This window comes from Siniperca chuatsi, linkage group LG4, assembly GCF_020085105.1.
Source record: "Siniperca chuatsi isolate FFG_IHB_CAS linkage group LG4, ASM2008510v1, whole genome shotgun sequence".
NCBI lineage: Eukaryota > Metazoa > Chordata > Actinopteri > Centrarchiformes > Sinipercidae > Siniperca > Siniperca chuatsi.
Window position 1 is genome coordinate 8,018,074 of NC_058045.1, and position 20,601 is coordinate 8,038,674.

Sequence of the window (20,601 nt, forward strand, 5' to 3'; positions counted from 1 at the left end):
GTTTGACATTTTAGGAAATATGTTTTCCTGCTGAGAGTTAGATAAGAAGATTCATACCACTCATATCTGTACGGCAAATATGAAGCTTCAGCCAGCAGCCACTTAGCTTAGCTTATCTTAAAGACCGGAAACAGGGGGAAACATCTAGCCTGGCTTAGACCAAAGGTAACAAAATCAGCCTACCAGCCTCTCTAAGGCTCACTAATTAACAGGTTGTCTATCGTTTCTTTAATCCATACAAAAACCGAAAGTGCAACAGTTGCAAGTTGTGGTTTTATGGGCCCAATTGTTAATTAGCTCTTTGGAAAGAGCCAGGCCAGTCTTTGTGTTAAGCTATGCTAACGGTTGCTGACTCTAGCTTCATATTTAATGCACAGACAAGAGAGTGGTATCAATCCTCTCATATAACTCTTGGCAAGGAAACTATTCCTTGAACTACTTTCCCCACCAGTAACTCTGAAGGTATCAACTCCTAAACACCCCCCCCCCCAGCATTACAGTGTCCTAGCGCGCACAAACGATGCTCAGGTTGTTTGTTTTTTCCAGCCTCCTTGAGCGCTGTGCGGTGATGTAATTGAAGCGGGAAGGTCACAGCGCCGGTTTTCGTTGATGTTAACTTTTGAATTTTCTGCCCCAGACAAGCACGCTGACACTGCACACTTGGCAGGAGGCGCATGTAAACTGAGATCCACATCGCCTGATACCACAAGGACATATCCAGACTGGGAGCAATGATAACATATTCTACCACGGCTGGATAGATTGGATTGGAAAGAAAATGTCCATATTAACAAGTAATTAACTGTCAGTACTTACATCTTAAACTAACTGAACAAATCTACCATTAGGGTGAGATATTTTTGCTTTTTTTTAGCATATATTAGATAGATGGCTGTGACATTTTGGTTGACATTTGAATTTTTGTGAGTGAAGTGTCTGAACAACTACTGGATGGATTACCATGAAATTTGGTGGAGTTATCATGTTTCCCTCAGGATGAATTGTAACAACTTTAGTGATTACTAAACCTTTAATCTAGCACCATCACCAGGTCAAAATTTCAATTGTCCAATACTTTATGATCAAATACTCGCAAGATTAATAACATTCCCATCAGCCTCAGCTACTTTGTGTTTAGTGCTAATTCGCAAATGTTAGCATGCTAACACACTAAACTATGATGGTGAACATGGTAATCATTATACCTGCTAAACATCGGCATGTTAGCATACGGATGTTAGGATTTAATATGTAGCACCGCTGTGCCACAGTACAGCCTTACAGAGCTGCTAGCATAGCTGTATGGGCACATGGAGGGACAGTGGACAAACAGTCATATTGATGCTTGTTTATAGTCCATGTACTCATGCATTATTCCTAGAACATTCCTAGAACAATTCATGATGAACTCATTGCTTCTGATCCTGCTATCACTGGATTGTATCATCTCATCCCGTATCACCACAGTGATGTAGGGCTGTCAGTGGCCCGAGGTAAAGAGGTGCATTTAACTGGCCTGAGTTTCACAGAGACCATTTGTGGACTTCCACAAAGACGAGGAAATTATGGACGTGCCCTTAATTATTAAACAAGTGTGTCAGCAGCCCGGCCTGATGGAGGTAATGCAAAGAGGAAGTGGGCCAGAGAGAGAGGGCCTAGGGGATCGGAGGGGATAAGAGAGGCTGGTGGGCTTGGACCTGGGGGTGGGGTGGTGTTAGGCCCAAGGGCTTTAGCTCAAGCATGGGAGATCCAATAATGCTGTCAAAGCTATTTTGCACATTGTTAACATTCAGAACCTACTGCAGATCAGGCTGTTAGAAGTGGACTACTCTGCACAGGCATCTCAGTGACTTGGTTTTACACAGTGATAAAGCCAACACCAGACTTGTGATTTGATATAGAGTAATCATATGATACTGTGCAGGCACAGCTGATTGGGCCACAATGAAAAGGCCCTTGAGAAACTTTCTGAATGACATCAACAGGAATGGCATGGCATTTTTGTCTAGGGATGAGTGTCTGTCTTCAAAGAAATCGATTGGGGAAGATCAAGTGAGCCAGAGGCCTGACTCAGGCAAATCAGCCATCCTTTGTGTGTGTGTGTGTGTGTGTGTGTGTGTGTGTGTGAGAGAGAGAGACAGAGAGAAACAGACAGAGGCAGTGAGGGGATGAGCACATGCAGTCACAGTACATTTGCATGCAGGCATGGCTGTAAGCACTCATTCCTCGATAAGAACACATTTTCCTAAAAGCTGACGGATGACTTTTCATTCAAAGAGATGTGTTCAGGCAGTTGTATGATGGAGCGTAAGGGGGGGGGGTTAAGCTCGATGGAGGCCTACTGCACCACTGACCGACAGCACCTCAATTAGTCCAACAAGCTGATCAGGGATTACCAAGACAGTGGCTTAAACCACAGTTTCAATTACATGTTTCTCATTTGCATGTGGAGGCTGACACCTGGGTGCATGTGTTGACCTGAAACATCTAATAAACATCCACCAGTAAGCAAGCAAAGTCACCTTTCTAAAGGATGAGTCTGGCGATATTCTATATTTTTCTTATTGTCAGCAAAGCCATGAAAAGACTAAAACCAACAATGAGGTGATCCTCTAACAAGCATTTCCTGTGTAGCCAATGGCATATATATCCTATTCCTCTGTACCATAGACCTCCATTATTGTCCAAAAAACAAATCTGTGAGCACTGGATGACATGTTGTTTTATTACCATAAACATGGGCACCGTGGTTAAGTCTTGCATACACCATCCTGCTGCTGTAAATACTCTGTAGAGCACCAAATCCTTCCCTGAAAATAGTCCGCAACAAATGCACAATTAACTCCTGTTTGAGTAAAGTTTGCTAAAAACTACAGTGTCCAGCTGTTTTAGGACATTATACAGCCTTTTATAAAAATGAAACTATATATTTGTGACTCATTTACAGATTTACGTCTTCGGTAGGAACCAATAGGCTTGGTGCCACAGACGTAATGGAAAAGTCATAAAGTATTGAGAGACGGGCTAACACATTTTTGTTTTTTTGTCTTTTCGTGTAATTTGTTGACAATAAGAAAAATGTAGATTATCAGCAACCTTAGCCTTTAAGCCCCATTGACCCGCTGGTGGGTCAGTACAAACTCACGCTCTGCAAGCAAACATTGTTCAAACCGTTAAACGTTATTTTAAATTCTAATTATCCTAAAGTTTCCAGAGATACCAAATATGCCAGGTTGACTTTTGGGAAAATGGGTCTAAAATGATGCACAAGACATTTAGAATATTTCCTTTTCATGGTATGGTGTGTCTTAGGTTTTAATATTTCACTAGGTGTAAATATACAGAATATACAGTATCTATGATAGTATGAGAGAGAGTGAGAGAAGATGATTTTTCCAACCTTAAAGCTTCTTGAAGGGAAACAAAATCACAGCTTTTTATATGTAACTGCAATATAATATAATATAATAACGCTGGAAGTCGAAGCAGTTTTTTGTGGGGTTTTTTGGCCTTTTGGGGGCAGCAGAACAAGCTGTAAACAAAACACTGAAATACTATCACCTTCTAAGTTGTTGTGGAAAACGTGTTAGCAAACAGTTGCCTGTTCACAGCAGTTGTGGAGCAACATTAGCATTCAGTTATAGTCGTGTTTCAGTCCAGTATTCACTCTCTTTTACCTCTGTTTTGGTCTCCATCAACTCCTGAGGGAAATACCTGGCTCTTTAGCTGCTAAATGATCCACTGTGTTCACCAGCTAGTCGCTAACTGTGTCTGTTGTTTGATGCTGGGCAGGTAGCGTACAGTAGTTTTATATCAGAGCTTTCTTTTCCTGAAAACTGCTGGGCATGGGGTTGATGAGAGCAGTGGGTCTGAACCAAAACAGTAAAAATTTAAACCAAAACAATGAGCTGAAAGATGATAAAATGCTTCTTAGAGATGAGGGGAACTGCAGAGTCAGGTGTTAATTCTCTGTGGGTTTGTTACTGCAAGCAACATCTTTCACATTACACATAATCATTTATTGCATTGCTAATATGAAAATATTGATTAGTGCCAGCTTTAAAAGGCGCTCACTACAAATGGTCGTGGAGGACATGGAAAAAAGTAAACATGAGCACGTAAGCTGTTATCTGGTTGGATCTTTGAATCCCTTTGTGTGTGCACATAGGTACGTGAAAGATAAGTAACAACAACAGAGAGAGAAAACTAACAAAAGCAGGTGTGATATCCTCCACTGTGACTGAGCTCCTCTTCCGTATGATGCTCTGTGCTATTACATTCCAGTGGAGCTTCACAGCACTCAGGAGAGGGAGAAAGAGGGAGAGAGAGAGATAAAGACAGACAGAGAGAGAGAGAGAGTATGTGTGTGCAAGAAGAGTGGGACCGGCGCCAGCTCACCCCACCCTTACTGCTGCTGCCTGCAGAGTGAGGAGTGCTGCATTTCCTGAGGGCAGTGCAGAGGACAAGGAAGAAGAAGCTCACTTCTGTTAAGGTCACCATACAGAAAAACATAGAGCAGGGCTGCAGACACAGAGAGCCTGCGGCGGACAGAGAAACTGAGAGGGACAGAGACGCCGAGAGAGAGACAGATGGACAGATAGAGAGAGAGACAGATGAGCTGCAGCATTCAGCGTGATGTACAATGTTCTCCACAAATATTCAGCTTCACGCCATCAGAGGACAGAAGTGGGAATGAATCATCTTCACACCTCAAAAATTGCACCCACGTATTTGAATTTCATCTCTAGATTTGTCCTTTGACTGTTCTATGATTGGATGTGTTTGATTGTTTGCTGTTTTAGGGTTACTGACCTCGACAGCTGGACATATTTAATAAAAAAGACCTCTTCTTTATGAGGTTTTATGTTGTCAAAATCACACTGATGTTCAACAAGATGTTTTAGAGTATGCTTAAAAAGGTTATGTTCTAAGTAAACGGATGGCAAAACCTAAACTTAAAGGTGGGGTATGCGATTCTGGAGAAATACCATGACAAATACCATGATATAGAGCGAACAACGACACAGCAAGTAATAGCTAGCTAGGTTGTGGGTTAGCTTAGCTTGGTTGTTGGTTAGCAAACTGTCGCTACAGTTGCTGCTGCGAAGCTAACAGCCAGAGAGGACGAGACGTTTCCCAGAGCCAGCACAGCAGCTCCAGACAGCGATACTCACAACTCTCCTGCTGCTACAGCTAACGTCACAACAACAGCATATGTTGGCAAACTAGAAAGTAAGCTGAATGTTTGTGGGCAAGTCATTTAACCTTACCTGACACACAAATCATGGCTGGAATAGTGCTGTGTGGCTCGGTCTGAGGCCGGGTTTTTTTTTTTCAGCACACACGCAGAACGGACAGCTAGTGGACAGTGAGGAGATATTCGCTGAATTTGACAAAAAGACGTGTATTGGATTAGAATCGCATAGCCCAACTTTAACGCAGTAGTTCAAATCTACTCTGAAGAGATAACTTCTACAGCTGAAACTATTAGTCGATTAATTGATTTGTCAAGCGACAGAAAATTATTTGGCAACTATTTTGATGATCGATTCATATTTTAAGTAACTTTTCAAGCATATATACCAAAAATTCCCTTGTACCAGCCCCTCAAATGTGAGGATATGCAGCTTTTTTTTGTCTTATGTGATAGTACACCGAATATCTCTAGGTTTTACACTGTTGGTCGGACAAAACAAGCAGTTCGAAGAAATCACCTTGGGCTTTAGGAAATTGTGATGGCCATTTTTCACTATTTTCTGACATTTTATAGATCATTAATGAAAATCGTTAATTGCGGCCCTAATAACCTTAATATTCCACACTAAGCAAATGCATAACACCTCAGAGTCACACTCAGATGGTTTTAAGCATGTGTCCAGGAGGAAGCAGAGAGAGGAGGGGAGCTCTTCAGGCCCCTGAGGTGTGTAACAGAATGACAGAAGTAAGCGGGCCTCTCCTGGGACAGGAGGATTAGTGTGGAACCATTACCTTAGCCCTGTGAATCACTGCTAATGGCTTCAGTGAGAGGGTACTGTACTACAGAGGTAGGACACGTTTAGATTGAGACCTCAAGTTCTTAAACAATACACACTGCAACATATTTCTCCTGTTAGCGCAGTGCAGAAAGGGCTGTGACAACTTAGTGTACAGCTTTTTGTGCAGGTCCATAGTGCAGATATGCACCCCCATCCCGAGCCGAAATGAGCATACACCAGCAGATCCTTAAAAATTTATTGAAGTTAATGTAAGATGAAATCATAAGTGATATAAGGAAAAAAACAAAACAAATAACCCTTGCATAGATCACAGACCATGCCTTTGTCATCATCTGACAAACTGAACACATTGTAGCATAATCCTTGGTAAACACAACATGACAATGACGGCTGGATTGGATAACACAATCAGAGTTTGGTTTGCTTGTGGATGAAAAGAAGAGCGGAAGAGTTCAACAGTCCTTTTTGCGCTTTGCTCCAAAACTTCCCTACTAGCAATTAAATGTGCATTCTTGACAGAAAAAGACAAACTCATAGCATCACACTTCTAACACAAACAAGATCTTTTCATCAATAATCACCTTTGACGAGTGAGGTACACAACATCCCAACATTTGATCCCTTCAGTACCTCCTGAGCAGGCAGAAAGCAGTTCAATATCAAGACCTTTAGCAAACAAGAATGTCTTAAAACCAATGTAGTACAGAGGAGGGTGTGTGGCACAGGCCCTGCTTAGACATGATGGGCATGTTTCCCACAACACAGTATCACTACAGTCTAGACTGAGATAACAATGGGCAAAATGTCACTTGAAAGAGCGTTTCAGTCCTAGAACAGAGATAAAGTTTGAGAAACTAGCCCTTAATGTCCTTGCTCACATTCAGAGCCTAGCAAGCACAACCTGAAAATCACACACAGACGATGAGTGCGGCTCGGATACCCAACGTCGTCTTAGTGATGAGGTCAGCGCTAAGGTGCTTTTAAGAAATCCAGCAGAGGACACGCTTCACGACACCTTCTGAACAGGGCCTTACAGGAAGCCTTGGTGCAGATGAGAGCAAGGGTTTCTTTTTTTTTTTTTTAAATGATGCAACTGTATTATAGTTGATCCACAGTTTGAAAGGCAAAACTCATGCAGTCTTCCATCGACCATGCAGTTTTTTGCGATTAGTAGGTTTCTGTAGAGATACATTACAGCAGTAGGTTCAGCAGTGGAGATTGTAAAAATGTGAACATGGTGTTTGAATGAATCCTGTTTTTTTTTTTTGAAACCAAAAAAGATAAACCATGTTTTTCTTATAATAGTACACTTCTTGTCCATATCATTTAGTGTATAGCAATTGATCATAATACAGTAATTTCATTATCATGGCTTGCCAGAGGAACATATTGTCTTTGATATTCCAGTATATGGCATGTTCTTCCTAAATCAGTCATGTTACAGTGCCACCAACAACAAAAAAAAGGAAACTAAAAACACACATTAAAATTGTTTTTCATACGTAATTGCAGTATATAGTGGTTACTTTCTTATTGTAGCTAAATTGCTTTTTGTTCTCATGATATTTCATGTTTTTTCTTACAGTTTAATTAGGTTAATGTCAATTTTTAGAGCTCGTCTCTCGTGTTTGTTTGCAGAAGCATAACATCTAACAGTAAGCTAAACAAATGAATATGTAAAACATTTTAGGCACCTTCTCTGACTTTCTCTCACACCGCTGATCTGTCCAGTGAACTGATGATAGATCCTCTCTAAGTGCATTATGGGCTGTTCCTTTGGGACTGTGTTATAGGTTCAAGGGAACCCTTCAGCAGCCTTTGTTCCTGACTGCAAAACAACTCCAGTCCGACCTGCGTGGTTAATGGGGACTGCCACCATTACAAGGCCTATATTTGGATTTTTCACATGTTTCTCGCAATAAAATATCAGCCTCTACATTTGACCCCACTGACCTTACAAAATCACAGAACAGAGGGTGAGAGGTTGGTACATAAACAGCTCTGTGCAGTTATTCTGACATTCAAAATAGATTTGTTTTTCTATTTTTACAAAAAGCATCTAAGAAACAGGCGATCTGTTATTCTATTGCTGTTAAGAATGCATGTTTCTTTTGGGTAACTGAATGCATAGCACCATCCATACATGCCCTCACAGCAAGAGTAGCAGCAGCACTGCTAAAGTGAGGGGTATCATTTGTATTTTCTTCAGCCCACTGTCAGCTGTTTCCTGCAGGACATGTTACACACATCAAGCATCAGTCGTACGAGAATCTCAGACAATTTCCCGATAGCTGCATTTATGAGACCACTATAATTACCTTGTATCACTCTCTATATAGTAATATAATAAATATGGTATTAGGTATTATTGGTGTCCTTCTGCACGAGAGACCCTATACAAATTAAAGATCCCTGACACAAATGTGTATCTTTTTTGCTCTCATGATAAGCTACTGACACTAGCAAGGCTCTTGAATTTTTACCTCGGCTGAGGCAGACACTCTTCAGCAGTACAGTACAAAGATCAGTTCCAAATAAAATGACAAACAGTGCCCTAAACTAACCAACCAGCCAACAACAACAAAACAGGAGTAAGGATTATAGAAAGAAAAGGTCTTGTCCAGAACAATTAACAAAGGCTTGCTTCAGCTGATGCTTCAGATAACGTGTGATGGAACAAGCCAACAATGGTAGTCTTGTACTAGCACCACAAAGGATAGCCATTGCACCAACAGAAATAACTATGACATTCAAGTAGTACTGCAGTGGAGCTTGTTTTTTACAGGACCTTGTCCGGAGAGTGCTAAATAAAAAAAGAACGTACAGTACAGTACAACATCTTACTATCATTTGGGTGAAATCATCTCAATACTGAGGGTAGACTGATGTACAGTAGCTGGAGATTTTCAAGTAGTCATTACAGTTTGTCCAAATCTATCTGCAGTTAGGCAGTCTGGAACAATATGCTGAGAAGCAATGCACTACTTATGAGCAAGCCCGGTGAAAAAGAAAAAAAAATCTCACAAGCAAAATAATGGTTCAAGCAACAGAACAAAATGATGACGGGCTGCACCTTGCTGTGCATCATAATGCCCACGGATTGCAGGATGTTAAATGCTATAACAAACGTCTCCACCGTCTTATACGTGTGTGTGTGTGTGTTGAAACACATTCAGGTGTGTTTCTGTGACACAACAGTAACTTTAGATACCATTGTTTCAAAGAAACTAACATATAAAACAGTCGATCTCATCCCGGTAAGAGAGTAAAGCAATCTCTTAAAAACTCTCTCCAAATGAATGTTCTGATTGTGCGCAGCTTTAAGTGAAAAAAAAAGGAGCAGGATTGTGGTACACTATTTGCCCTAAGTGTTTGTGTAAAGGCTATGCTTTGGGACTATCACATTCAATGTTGCATGACTGCAGTTTACACTTAAGGTTCCATTTTGCATTATGGTATAGGAAGCCCTGCATTGAAGCTTGCAGCTCTGCAGCAAGTTTGCAATGACCTCACTGAGGTAGAGACCCTGAAAGGATGCATGGTGCACGAACAAAAACAACAGACATAAATAAAATCTGTTTAAAACCTATGGATATTCCCTTTTGAATTGGCTTGGTAAACATGCAGAGTACAATACATCGCTGCTTAAGGGCATAATTAAGTGCGTGACAGCATGAAAACTGTGTTGTGCATAACAGCCATGGATCATCTTTTTTCTTTTTGACCACAATCACCTGCTGTTTCAACCTTGCTCATCTGGCATCATTAACATCAAAACCAACAGTGTATCAACACTAGAACAGTAGGTAAACCCGCTCTGCTCAACCTCACAAATCCCCTTGTACACAGAGGCACTTTCACTGGTCCTGTTGGTGAAAGGGATAAAGGCACTAGCAACTAATGTCAGAATAATTCTCTGTAATATGAAGTGAAATTTGGTATTGATCCTTTTTTTAGTGGATTCCAAACCAATATGTACTCAAATTTGACGTGTAAATGGAAGCATGACTAATGAAACTTTTCTTGTTCAAAGAAGGTCCATGCACTGCACTATTGACGTAATACTGTAATTGGTGCTTATTATGATTATATGCATTTTTGATAATATTTATTCAGTTTCTTTGACTACTTTTAATTAGAAACTCTGCATCCTCAAGGTGGGTTTGGATATATTTGATCGCAATTCAGAAACATCCAGAATTTGATTTCCTTAGTTTCCCTGACAATAGGGCACTGCAGAGTGCCTGAACTGCAACAAGCTGTATACTCATGTCATGCATTAAATATACCAGGATACAAAAGTACCTTAGTCAATAGACCATAATGCAGGTTACTTTTTTCATGCTATGATCTCATTTATGTACTGTTCCCTTAAGATTTAACATTCAATTTCTATACTTCTAAATGATTAGCATTTCAAATCAAAAACTCATCCAGTGCACTCAGTATGAAAACAGATGAGAACGGGGTGATGGAGGCAGGTATCCAAAAGAACATCCTTTCCATTATGTGAGATATGTCTCATGCATGCCGATATCAAAATGGAAAGTCTCTAATCATGCTCGTGTGAAGCTCACTTTATCATTGTGCTGTGTTGCATCTAAAGGGCATGGCATTGAATCACTTGGTGATATCACAATTACAGCATCTGCTGGAAAACAGCAGCATTGCGGATGTCCGTGAAGCATGTAGATCACCATCACTTTACATCCAAACAAGAGAGATCAGTCTTCCTCCTATAAGGTGCTTTGCTGAATAGTAGATCCTTTGTAGGGAGAGAGGAGAGAGGAGGAGGGGGCAGCGGGGGTCACCTAACTTCTTGGCGCTTACCACTTGGCTGCAGATGCTTGCATGTCTCTGCAGACTTTTCTGGTGCATTGTGCAACTTGCTGAAATGTCATCTGTACTCCATGCATAAGATTTTAATTATCACGTCGTCATCTGATAAGACAGTGTGTGCTCTGCGTCCTCCAGGGAGCCGTGTATATGCGTAATAATTGATGTTTTCTTTTTGATGTACCTATATATTTGTAGGATCAGAAGAATTAATTATTCTATCTACCTGTCATATACTCTAAGAACTTTGTTTTATCTGTTTCCTTTCCATATAGCTGAGCATAGTTGTAGGCCTATTGACATAGAGTGCTTTGGGGAGGTAAATCAAGCATTCCTAACTGATGGTCTACTCCACATATGACAGTCCCATAGAGATCCCAAAGTTCTTAACTAGTGTCTAAACATCTGTAAGCAGCTTGCTTTTATTTACACAGTTTTGGTTGGCTATAGTGCAATTGCCAGTTCTGAGGTTAGCCTCCCTAAAGTTGTCAATGCTATTGTTTATGTCTCCATCAATCTCCATGTACTCTGACTTGCTGACGGTGGATGAACTACGGCGGCTGGAGTTGGTTTCAGATGGGATGTTGGGATTGCTGACGTTGAGCAGCTGGGCCTGCTCTTCTCCCTCGGTCTCCCTGTGGTAGAAGTAGTTGAAGTTGGACACAATGACAGGCACTGGGAGCGCAATTGTCAACACTCCGGCGATGGCGCACAGAGATCCTACAATCTTGCCTCCTATAGTGACCGGGACCATGTCCCCATAGCCCACAGTTGTCATAGACACAACAGCCCACCAAAATGCATCCGGGATGCTGCCAAAGTAGGATCCTTGCTCATCTGCCTCAGCAAAATAGACAGCGCTGGAGAACAAGATGACTCCAATGAACAGAAAGAAGATCAGCAATCCGAGCTCTCGCATGCTGGCTTTGAGGGTCTGCCCCAAAATCTGCAGTCCTTTGGAGTGTCGTGACAGCTTGAAGATCCTGAACACCCTGACCAGACGGATCACCCTGAGTATGGCCAGAGATGTTGCCTGCTCCCCCACCCCCTCTTTTTCTGGGTCTTCAGCCAGCTCGGTGCCAAGTGTAATAAAGTAGGGAATGATAGCCACTATGTCGATCATGTTCATCATGTTCTTGAAGAAGGCTGGTTTGCTTGGGCACGCCAGAAAACGTACTATCAACTCAAAGGAGAACCAGATTATACAGAGTGTCTCAATGACAAAGAAGGGGTCAGTGAGGATATTTGGCTTGTAATACATAGTAGTGTTCCCAACTCTCACTTTTCGACCCATTGGGTCCTCTTTCAGCTGTGGTAAAGTCTCTAAACAAAATATGACTATTGAAATTAGGATTACCATCACAGACACTATGGCAATCCCTCTCGCAGGGCCTGAGCTTTCTGGGTGCTCGAAGAGGAGCCAAATCTGACGCTGGAACTCCTTCTCAGGTAAAGGACGCTCTTCCTCCCTGATGAAACCCTCATCCTCACGAAACTTCTCCATCGCCTCCACTCCCAGCTCATAAAATTTGATTTCTTCTGAGAACATATCCAACGGGACATTCACTGGTCTTCTCAGCCGACCCCCAGACTGGTAGTAGTAGAGGATGGCATCGAAGCTGGGGCGGTTTCTGTCGAAGAAGTACTCGTTTCTCAGAGGGTCAAAGTACTGCATCCGCTTTTTAGGGTTGCCCAGCAACGTTTCTGGAAACTGGGAGAGAGTTTTCAGCTGTGTCTCAAACCGGAGACCGGCTATGTTGATGACCACCCTCTCGCAGCATTCGTGGTCATTGTGGTCTGGCGGGTAGGTGTCCTGAGGGTGGCCAGGGACAGCTGAGGTCTCGTCCATGTTATCTCCTGCTACCACGGTCATTTTGGGAGGAGGAGGAGGAGTTGTGTTGGGATGTCGGCTAGTCTGACTGAGCGGGCATTCAGGTTCGGGGGAAATTTTCCACTCCTCAGCTTCCCACACCCCTTAAATTGTTGGAGACATCCCCAGATACGGCGGGGGCTGGTTGGCTGCTTTGCCTCAGTGCGGCTCCACTGCGGTTCTCGCTGACTTGACCATTGCTGCTCTCCGGTGCATCTGCTGCTGTTGTTACTGCTGCCTCTGTCACACACAGAGAGAGAGGGGGAGAGAGAGACAGAGTGAGTGAGGGAGAGGAGGAAATAATGGGATCAAACAGCCGAGATATTTGCTGGCTCAGCATTTCCTGCAGTTTATTTATTTATTTACTTTACTCTCAGCCTGCAATTAGTGCAGTTATCCAGCAGTAAAGGTAAAAAATATTGCTCCAAGGAGCAATTTCTTTGACATTTATATAATATAGGCATTTACAATATCTCTGTACTCAGTAGTGAGTATATTATGATCTTCTTATACTACATTGTACTTTCTACATTCTCTTAAAATTCCTATAGGTGTTTCTCTGTTACACTCATATGCTATTTCTGTACAGATGTTTACTTTGGTTTAACATAGAAATACCGTGGTTCTGCGTTTTAAGGGTGCATGGCAGTGATCTATCCTATGCTACTCTAACCAGCCTGAATTATTATGTGACGCATAACAATTGATACTGATATTATACCAAATTATGTCTCTACATGCATACAGCCTACAGGCCTATGGAGGGGGTGAAAACACATCTGCGAAATAGAAAAACAACACAGTAGTTGTTTATTATCTTTACATCAACAGTAGCTGTCGATCAAAAAATCTAACCGATATCTTTTGAATAAGTCAGCAGTTTCGAAGCTTACCGTGGGTTGATCCTGAAAGGTCTTGAATGCGTCTTTTCCTCGAGTAAAATCATCCAACGGCAGGGCACCAGTGGGTGTCATGTGGCAACTTTACATTGCACCTAACCCCCAAAAAAAAAAAAAAAAGCTAGAGCCTTACTGTGCTCATCGCCATCCCAACTGTGTCCGCCACAAAGCGCCCTCAAATAGGCGCAAATGTCTTTAGACGGTGAAGCAAGAAGAGATAAAAACAAGTCAGGTGAGTCTAATGAGAAAAGCCTGAGATGGAAAAGGAGCAGAAAGACTGAATGGCAAAGCTGCAGCGTCGGTAGCTGCTTGCGCGGCTGCACCGTGGTGTGAACAGCTTACAGTGTACCGCAGGAGAACATCTTGCACTGCAATTCAGGGGGGGAGATACAGTAAGGGGCAATAAGCGAGCCCTTGACATTTCCAGACATCACTGCATCAGCAGGAATCTGCTGCTTTCAGCGCGGCTCGGAGAGCAGAATAATAAAAAAAAAAATCAAAATGGATAGTTGAGAGACAGTCAAGTGCAGCAGCGAGGTCCAAATGTTTTCTCCACATTGTCAAGCAAGTTTTGTTGTGCATTTTACGTGCAAGTGCCGGGGAGGTGAGGGAAAAGAGAGGAGAAGGGAGGGCAGCAGGAGAAGGAGGAGGAGTTGGAGGGTTTCGACGCAATGCAGACCGGCTCTACTCAAGCACGCCGCCAGAAGTTCTCCATACACCACAAAAACAAGAGCGCTTGTGTGTCAGCACTGGCGCAATCAGACTGCAAACAAGGGCAGCTGGTAACAAAACCTCTGAATTCACACTGTGTAACACCTGTGATAATCTATAATTTACAAAACTAGCCTATCATCAATTGGTGAGAGATTAAATCACCTTTTCATTGTGACTGTCACTCCAGGATTTAACGATTACACGGGCGTTAGTTGGTTGGTTTCCTACGCTCCATGTCAAAATTTGATGTTGTAATTTTCATCATTTTACTAGTGAGCAATGAGAAAGATAAAAGCGTCCACAATGTGTTTGCAGCCCTCGCAGCTATGAGACATCACATCAAGGGGAGCTTGCATCCAGGATGTGCACGTCTCACACCCAATATCTGATACTTTATGACACTGACTAAGTTATACTGTCTTCTCAGTCTCCACTCATCGCTACATATGACTCCACAAGCCAAGCAGATCTGAGACAAAATGCAGGAAATTTGGCAAAACGCTCTGCAGAGGACGGAGGATCCATTTCAGCACCACGGACAGCGCAGATGATCGATTCACCTCATAGAACTAATCCCAAAAACAAACACCAGAACTTACTCAAGTCATTGCGATAAAGTATCAAATAAAGTAACAAATACGCAAATAATAACCTATATTTGTCCATTGCTGACTACGGGGGCCTGTATGTAGGTGGATGTGTGTGAGGGGCCTAAAAACGCGGTGAGGAGCAGAGCTGAACTGACTCAGAACAACGTGCCTTCTGACTTTCTAAAAACTCACATTCAACACAAAATCAGGTCATCAGACGTCTGTCTAATTTGTTAAAATGTGCCTCCAGCCAAAAAAATCCCCCTACATTCATCACTATGACATTTTATTAAGTTAATTGGTTTTGTGGCGAGACAACCCAATGTCTGGTCCTGCGCCTTGTTTTCCATCATTCAGCACCAAAAGTGATAAAGTGTATTGAACTAATTAATGGGCATGGATTTTATATTGTTTACACAAATGACGTACTCTTTGCCTTTTGTGAGTCCGATCTGTATTGTACTGAGTGAAAAATAACGAGGGGTATATTTTTCTGATTCATAATTAATTTATTAAAAAAAAAGGATTAAGTTAAGTTCACATACATGTTTAAATTAGAAAAATAAAATATTTTATTACATTTAAAATTCACAATGAATCCATGTCATGCAGACGTTGCATCGTAATGTGCTGGGCTATGTTGTTGTCTACAGCTGCAATGCAATCTGAATGTTTGTAACAACACAGAGGTAAGTTGCGATTCCAACTTTGCATAATAAGCTGCATAAGAAAAGGGAAATTACAAAAACGCAGTATACACAAGGCTTTTTTATATAAATAAAGCGTGGTCATTCATAAAGCCGACACAAAAGAATGTTGTTGTTGTTTTTTCTACTGATGATACACACAATGTTCATTAAGTCAGACTGAACCTTTTCCAAGCGTTTCCACCGTGAGGTCTCTGTAGGCTACAACACTGGCAATGCACGAATATCCGTGAGAAAATGATCCAATATTTTGGAGAAGAGGAGAATCCCACACTTGTATTTTGTTGCGACTCTGAGGGAGAAGCAAGCGTCCCTTAATCGTCTGCCTCCTGCAAGTAAGCAGAAAACAAAACTCACTATGTAAACATGAGGAGGAAAGAGAAAGCAGTAAGGCTTCTGGTGAGTTTAGTTAACCATCACAAGCATCCGGATGCATACTGAGTCACAGATCTCAGGGGCTTATGCCTAAACCAGTCAAGGCCAGCTGCAACAGTGCAGAGATACTCAAGCTAAAGTATTCATTTTGCACACAGCAGAGCCTGAGCAGAAGTGTTGTCTGCAGGAGTGTTTATCATCCACCGAGTGGCGCTCAGAGCTCGCTTGTTCTGACCTTTCTGATCAGATTCATGTGGAAGCATTTTACAAGCGCCAAAGAAAAATGAAGTCGGAAATGTTTTCGCCTATCTCTCATAGTTAGGCATTTTCAGAAACGTGAGATTTGTATTTTCATAAGTATGAAAAACTATTCTGTGATTACGAGATATTTATCTTTTAATTATGGAATACTGTTCTCGTTATTATGAAAAACGTGCAAACTCTTGTACGCTGAGGGATAGAGCCTCGGTTAAGCCAATCTTCCAGTACACAAGATACTATTAGGCTACTATTAGAAATAAGAGCAGCGTCGAAGGCTACATCTATCTAAAATAGTGTTTCACCGTGCGTCGGGCTAAGCGGGCGCCAAGACACTCATGACAACAACCAGTCTCCACATTGAAGCGCATGGCGTACGCCAGACACACACACACACACACACACACACACACACACACACACACACACACACACGCGGCCTCTACAAACCCACAGTCTGACTAACTCTAGTGTGACTGAGAGATTCATGTCTTAGTTTACGTGTCTATGTCGATCTTTTGCCATGCGTTCCTCCGTGCAGAGCTGGTCACCTGGTGCGTCATGGGCGCTGTGACGCACGGCTGAGCGCTCCTCTTCTACTTTATTCAAAGCGCTGGTACTTTGAAAATAGGCTGCGTGTTTTTCTCAACAGTAGAAAGCCAGTTTGGTTCGTGCTACTCACTTCCCTGTGCGTAAACACCACAGGAGGGCTTCTTTTTTATTTGCCTTAACTGAGAAATTAAATACTAGAAAACATCTCCAAATGTATTTTTCTTTGGTTATTGCAATTTCCCTTCATAGATTGAGAAGTTTATTATCGAATAGCTGAATTACTGCTGAGGGTAAATATTGCATGCGTTTTATTACGTACCCCAGGGCTTCCCAAATGTTTTCATGCGAAGCTTTAATCTTTAGTGCACAGTTCCCCATTTGTTGATTTTTGTTTAGCCCCCATATGAGAAAGTAAAAGAGGTTGCAGCAGTGGGAAAATGATTTTCTCTCGTCATGTAGTGAATTCAGTTGCTGCGAAATTAAGCCAATCATTATTTTGGTGGGGGTTCTAGCATGAATTTTGGGAACCACTGTTGACAGTTTGACAACTGCAGCATCCGAGATGAAGGAGCCTAAATTGTATGTCAACTGGAAGACAACTCACCAGAAATAAAAGCGATTTCCAACGGTGCGTTTTATACATCTGTCAGTTTCCCTGTGTATGTCTCCGGTGGGTTTACGTTTGGATGTGTCAAAGTTTCCAACTCGTCGCTTCCCTGATAGGACTCGGTTTTGGAGAGCGACTGGGTACTTTTGTTTGAATCACATTCACCAAAGGAGGGCTGCTGCTGCTGTCCGCAAGTCACGTGTATGTACTGAACATTTTCCTCATCCTCGTTCTCTCTGTGGTAGAAATAATTGAAATTTGACACTATAACAGGGACAGGTAAAGCTATGGTTAGCACTCCTGCGATGGCGCACAAAGATCCAACGAATTTCCCCCCGATGGTGGAGGGACACATGTCTCCATATCCAACTGTGGTCATTGTCACCACAGCCCACCAAAACGCATCAGGTATACTTGAAAATCCAGAATCGGGGTCTTCTGCTTCTGCAAAGTAAACAGAACTGGAGAATAAAACAACTCCAATAATCAGGAAGAATATGAGCAGTCCCAGCTCCCTGAGGCTTGCGTGAAGCGTTTGGCCCAGGATCTGGAGACCCTTGGAGTGCCTGGAAAGTTTAAAAATCCTGAAAACACGGACCAGACGGATGACCCTCAGTATGGCCAAAGACGCAGCCTGCTGACTGCTGCCCTGATGCTCTGCAAGATCAAGGCCCAGGGTGATAAAATAAGGAGCTATGGCCACAACATCGATCAGGTTCATGATGTTTTTAAAGAAAGCTGCTTTACTGGGACAGGACAGAAATCTCATGGTGAATTCAAAAGAGAACCACACAATGCAAAGTGTCTCCACCATGAAAAACGGGTCTGTGAACGGACTGGGCGCTTTGCCGTGAGCACTTCCATTGGCGGGATTGTCGTGCACTGCGGGGACTTCTCTAAACTCGGGTAAAGTCTCCAAGCAGAATATAATAATGGATATTAAAATAACCATAACTGACACAATGGCAATTATCCGTGCAGGTCCTGAACTCTCTGGATACTCAAACAGGAGCCAAAACTGGCGTTGAAACTCGTTAGTAGGCAGCGGGCGGTCCTCTTCCCTCGCCAAGCCCTCATCGTCTCGGTAAATGTCTACGGCCTCTTCCTCAATTTCATAAAACTTTATTTCTTCCAGGAAAATATCCACAGGTACACTTACGGGCCTCCGTAGCCGCCCTCCTGATTGGTAATAATAGAGGATGGCATCAAAGCTCGGTCTGTTCCTGTCAAAGAAGTATTCATTTCTCAGCGGGTCAAAGAAACGCATCCTTTTACGCGGATCTCCCAAAAGCGTAGCCGGGAAGCGAGAGAGGGTCTTTAACTGCGTCTCAAAGCGCAGACCTGAGATGTTGATGACCACCCTCTCGCTGCACTCCTGGTCCGCTGGTTCTAAGTCAGCAGCATCTTGCAACAAAGGAGTTACGACCACAGTGTCGTCGTGGTTCTCCTGGGACACCACGGTCATCTTTTTACCCCTCCGAGGGTAAATCCGTCACTCACCTCCTTGGTGCCTTCCTCTTGCCCTTTTGCCTGTGCGTCCTCCCAACTCTCTTTCTCATGCAGCCGCCCGAGATTCAGGCAAAGTCCCCTTTCTGCTCCCCAAGTCCCAACAGTTTTATTTGTGGATATCCAAAATCGTTGTGCTGTTGTTGATTTACACCGTCCTTTTGTCAGATTAGTGCCTCCGAACTGTCAACTTTCAATGGTGCAGACAGATCTCCACTTGCATAAGCTATACCGATGGCTATCATATTCACACCATTTTAAACTCCAAAGCCCCCCCCAAGTTGGAAGACCAGATGACACTTGCTGTTGCTGCTGCTGCTGCTGCTGTCCCTCTCACACTCACTGTGGCAGTGCAGTGATTTCCAAGTAAATGTGTGGCCTTACAAATGTAATCATTTTTAATCTCAAATTGACGTTTTTTAAATTCAACAAAGTCCTTAGTCCTGTTTTGTTCAGAGCAAGGTCCAATAAGTTTTCCAGATCCAGAGTCGACTGAGAAATGTTGTCTCTCACCCTGCAGGTCCCTCATTCATGAAATCATGGGGCTATTCTTGTCACAAGGGGAACCTCCAGGACCCGGCCTGTTTGGGTCACAGCCCACAGTTTTAGAAACCAGGAGTACAGACGAAGATGACAAATAGATCAAGCATGTTAAGCATAGTGAGTTTTCTTTTCCTGCAACTACATATTAAATGTGCCTTGAAATAAATAAGACGAAATAACCTGAATGCTTAGAAGCACAGAGCCTTGTATAACCAGGGGTCCTCCTGGGCCCAGCCAGTGGAAACTGCTGGCTTGACTGACACTTGAGTAGCCAGAGAGGATAGCGTCTTCAGGAAGCCACAGCCAAAATAACATTCACCGTTCATAGCATTTAAAGGGCTCAATTGTACAACTTGGAACACCAGGACCCCCAGAAGACAAGTGACCTAGCCTCGGGGTCACTGAGATACTGAGGTGTAAAAAAAAACAGCTGCAAGTACTTCCACTCTTATTAGTTCCTTATCAGACCCTGCAAATCCTCTGCAGTCAGGATAAACACAAGTTCAAGTTCTACTTTCTTTCACAGTAGAGTTTAATAATTATATTACTCTATAAGTTTCAAAGATGTGGCCCGGGTGTACAGAGTGAAGTTATATGTGCACTGCAGCATTGTGATCTATTTATAGCTCAGTTTTTTTCCCACTTTCATTGCCTTCATAAAGCTGTATTATGTCAATCACTGCAGTTGTAGACACAGCAGCTCAACAATAATAGCACAGGGGTGCTAATCAGTGTTACTAAAACCGACCTGGAAGGGGTTGCATTATTACGTAGATGCGGGCAATCTTTGGCGAGTATAACATGCCATCACAAATTTTTAAGTCAGTGAGGGTTTTTTTTTTTTTTGCAGTCAGTTTAACAAGCACAGGTTCCCAGAGCAGCACCTTTTTTTTCGGCCTTTCCATTACTGAACAAAGGGTTGGATGTCAGAGTCAAATGTCAGGACACAGAGCTGCCTGACACTAATGTGTTAGCATATAGCATTTACCAAATGACTGTCTGGGTCAAGCCAAGGTGTCAGGCCTTGAGCATATCCAAGGAAACAAACAATAACAAACAAGCTGAGGCATGAACATGTGGCTCTTATACATTGGTCAGACAAAAAAAAAACCCTCAAAGAATTTAAGCTTCATTGATCTATCATCTAC

General features: G+C 42.5%; 2 protein-coding genes across 2 annotated transcripts; both read right to left on the minus strand.

The window, feature by feature from the left end:
- Window positions 1-6,217: 6,217 nt before the first annotated feature.
- On the minus strand, window positions 6,218-13,705 carry kcna1a (potassium voltage-gated channel, shaker-related subfamily, member 1a). Its single transcript, XM_044194179.1, has 2 exons — window positions 13,596-13,705; window positions 6,218-12,942 (listed from the first exon to the last, which is right to left on the minus strand). The coding sequence occupies exon 2, from the start codon at window positions 12,703-12,705 to the stop codon at window positions 11,230-11,232; it is 1,476 nt and encodes a 491-aa protein (XP_044050114.1). The 5' UTR covers window positions 12,706-12,942; window positions 13,596-13,705; the 3' UTR covers window positions 6,218-11,229.
- Window positions 13,706-13,719: 14 nt separating this feature from the next.
- On the minus strand, window positions 13,720-19,410 carry kcna6a (potassium voltage-gated channel, shaker-related, subfamily, member 6 a). Its single transcript, XM_044194180.1, has 2 exons — window positions 17,402-19,410; window positions 13,720-15,941 (listed from the first exon to the last, which is right to left on the minus strand). Exon 1 carries the CDS (start codon window positions 18,867-18,869, stop codon window positions 17,433-17,435), a length of 1,437 nt encoding a protein of 478 aa, XP_044050115.1. The 5' UTR covers window positions 18,870-19,410; the 3' UTR covers window positions 13,720-15,941; window positions 17,402-17,432.
- Window positions 19,411-20,601: the final 1,191 nt, after the last annotated feature.

Bases quoted from the DNA above. Each gene is read 5' to 3' on its own strand.
- kcna1a (XM_044194179.1), bottom strand. From the start codon at position 12,705: ATGACCGTGGTAGCAGGAGATAACATGGACGAGACCTCAGCTGTCCCT.
- kcna6a (XM_044194180.1), bottom strand. From the start codon at position 18,869: ATGACCGTGGTGTCCCAGGAGAACCACGACGACACTGTGGTCGTAACT.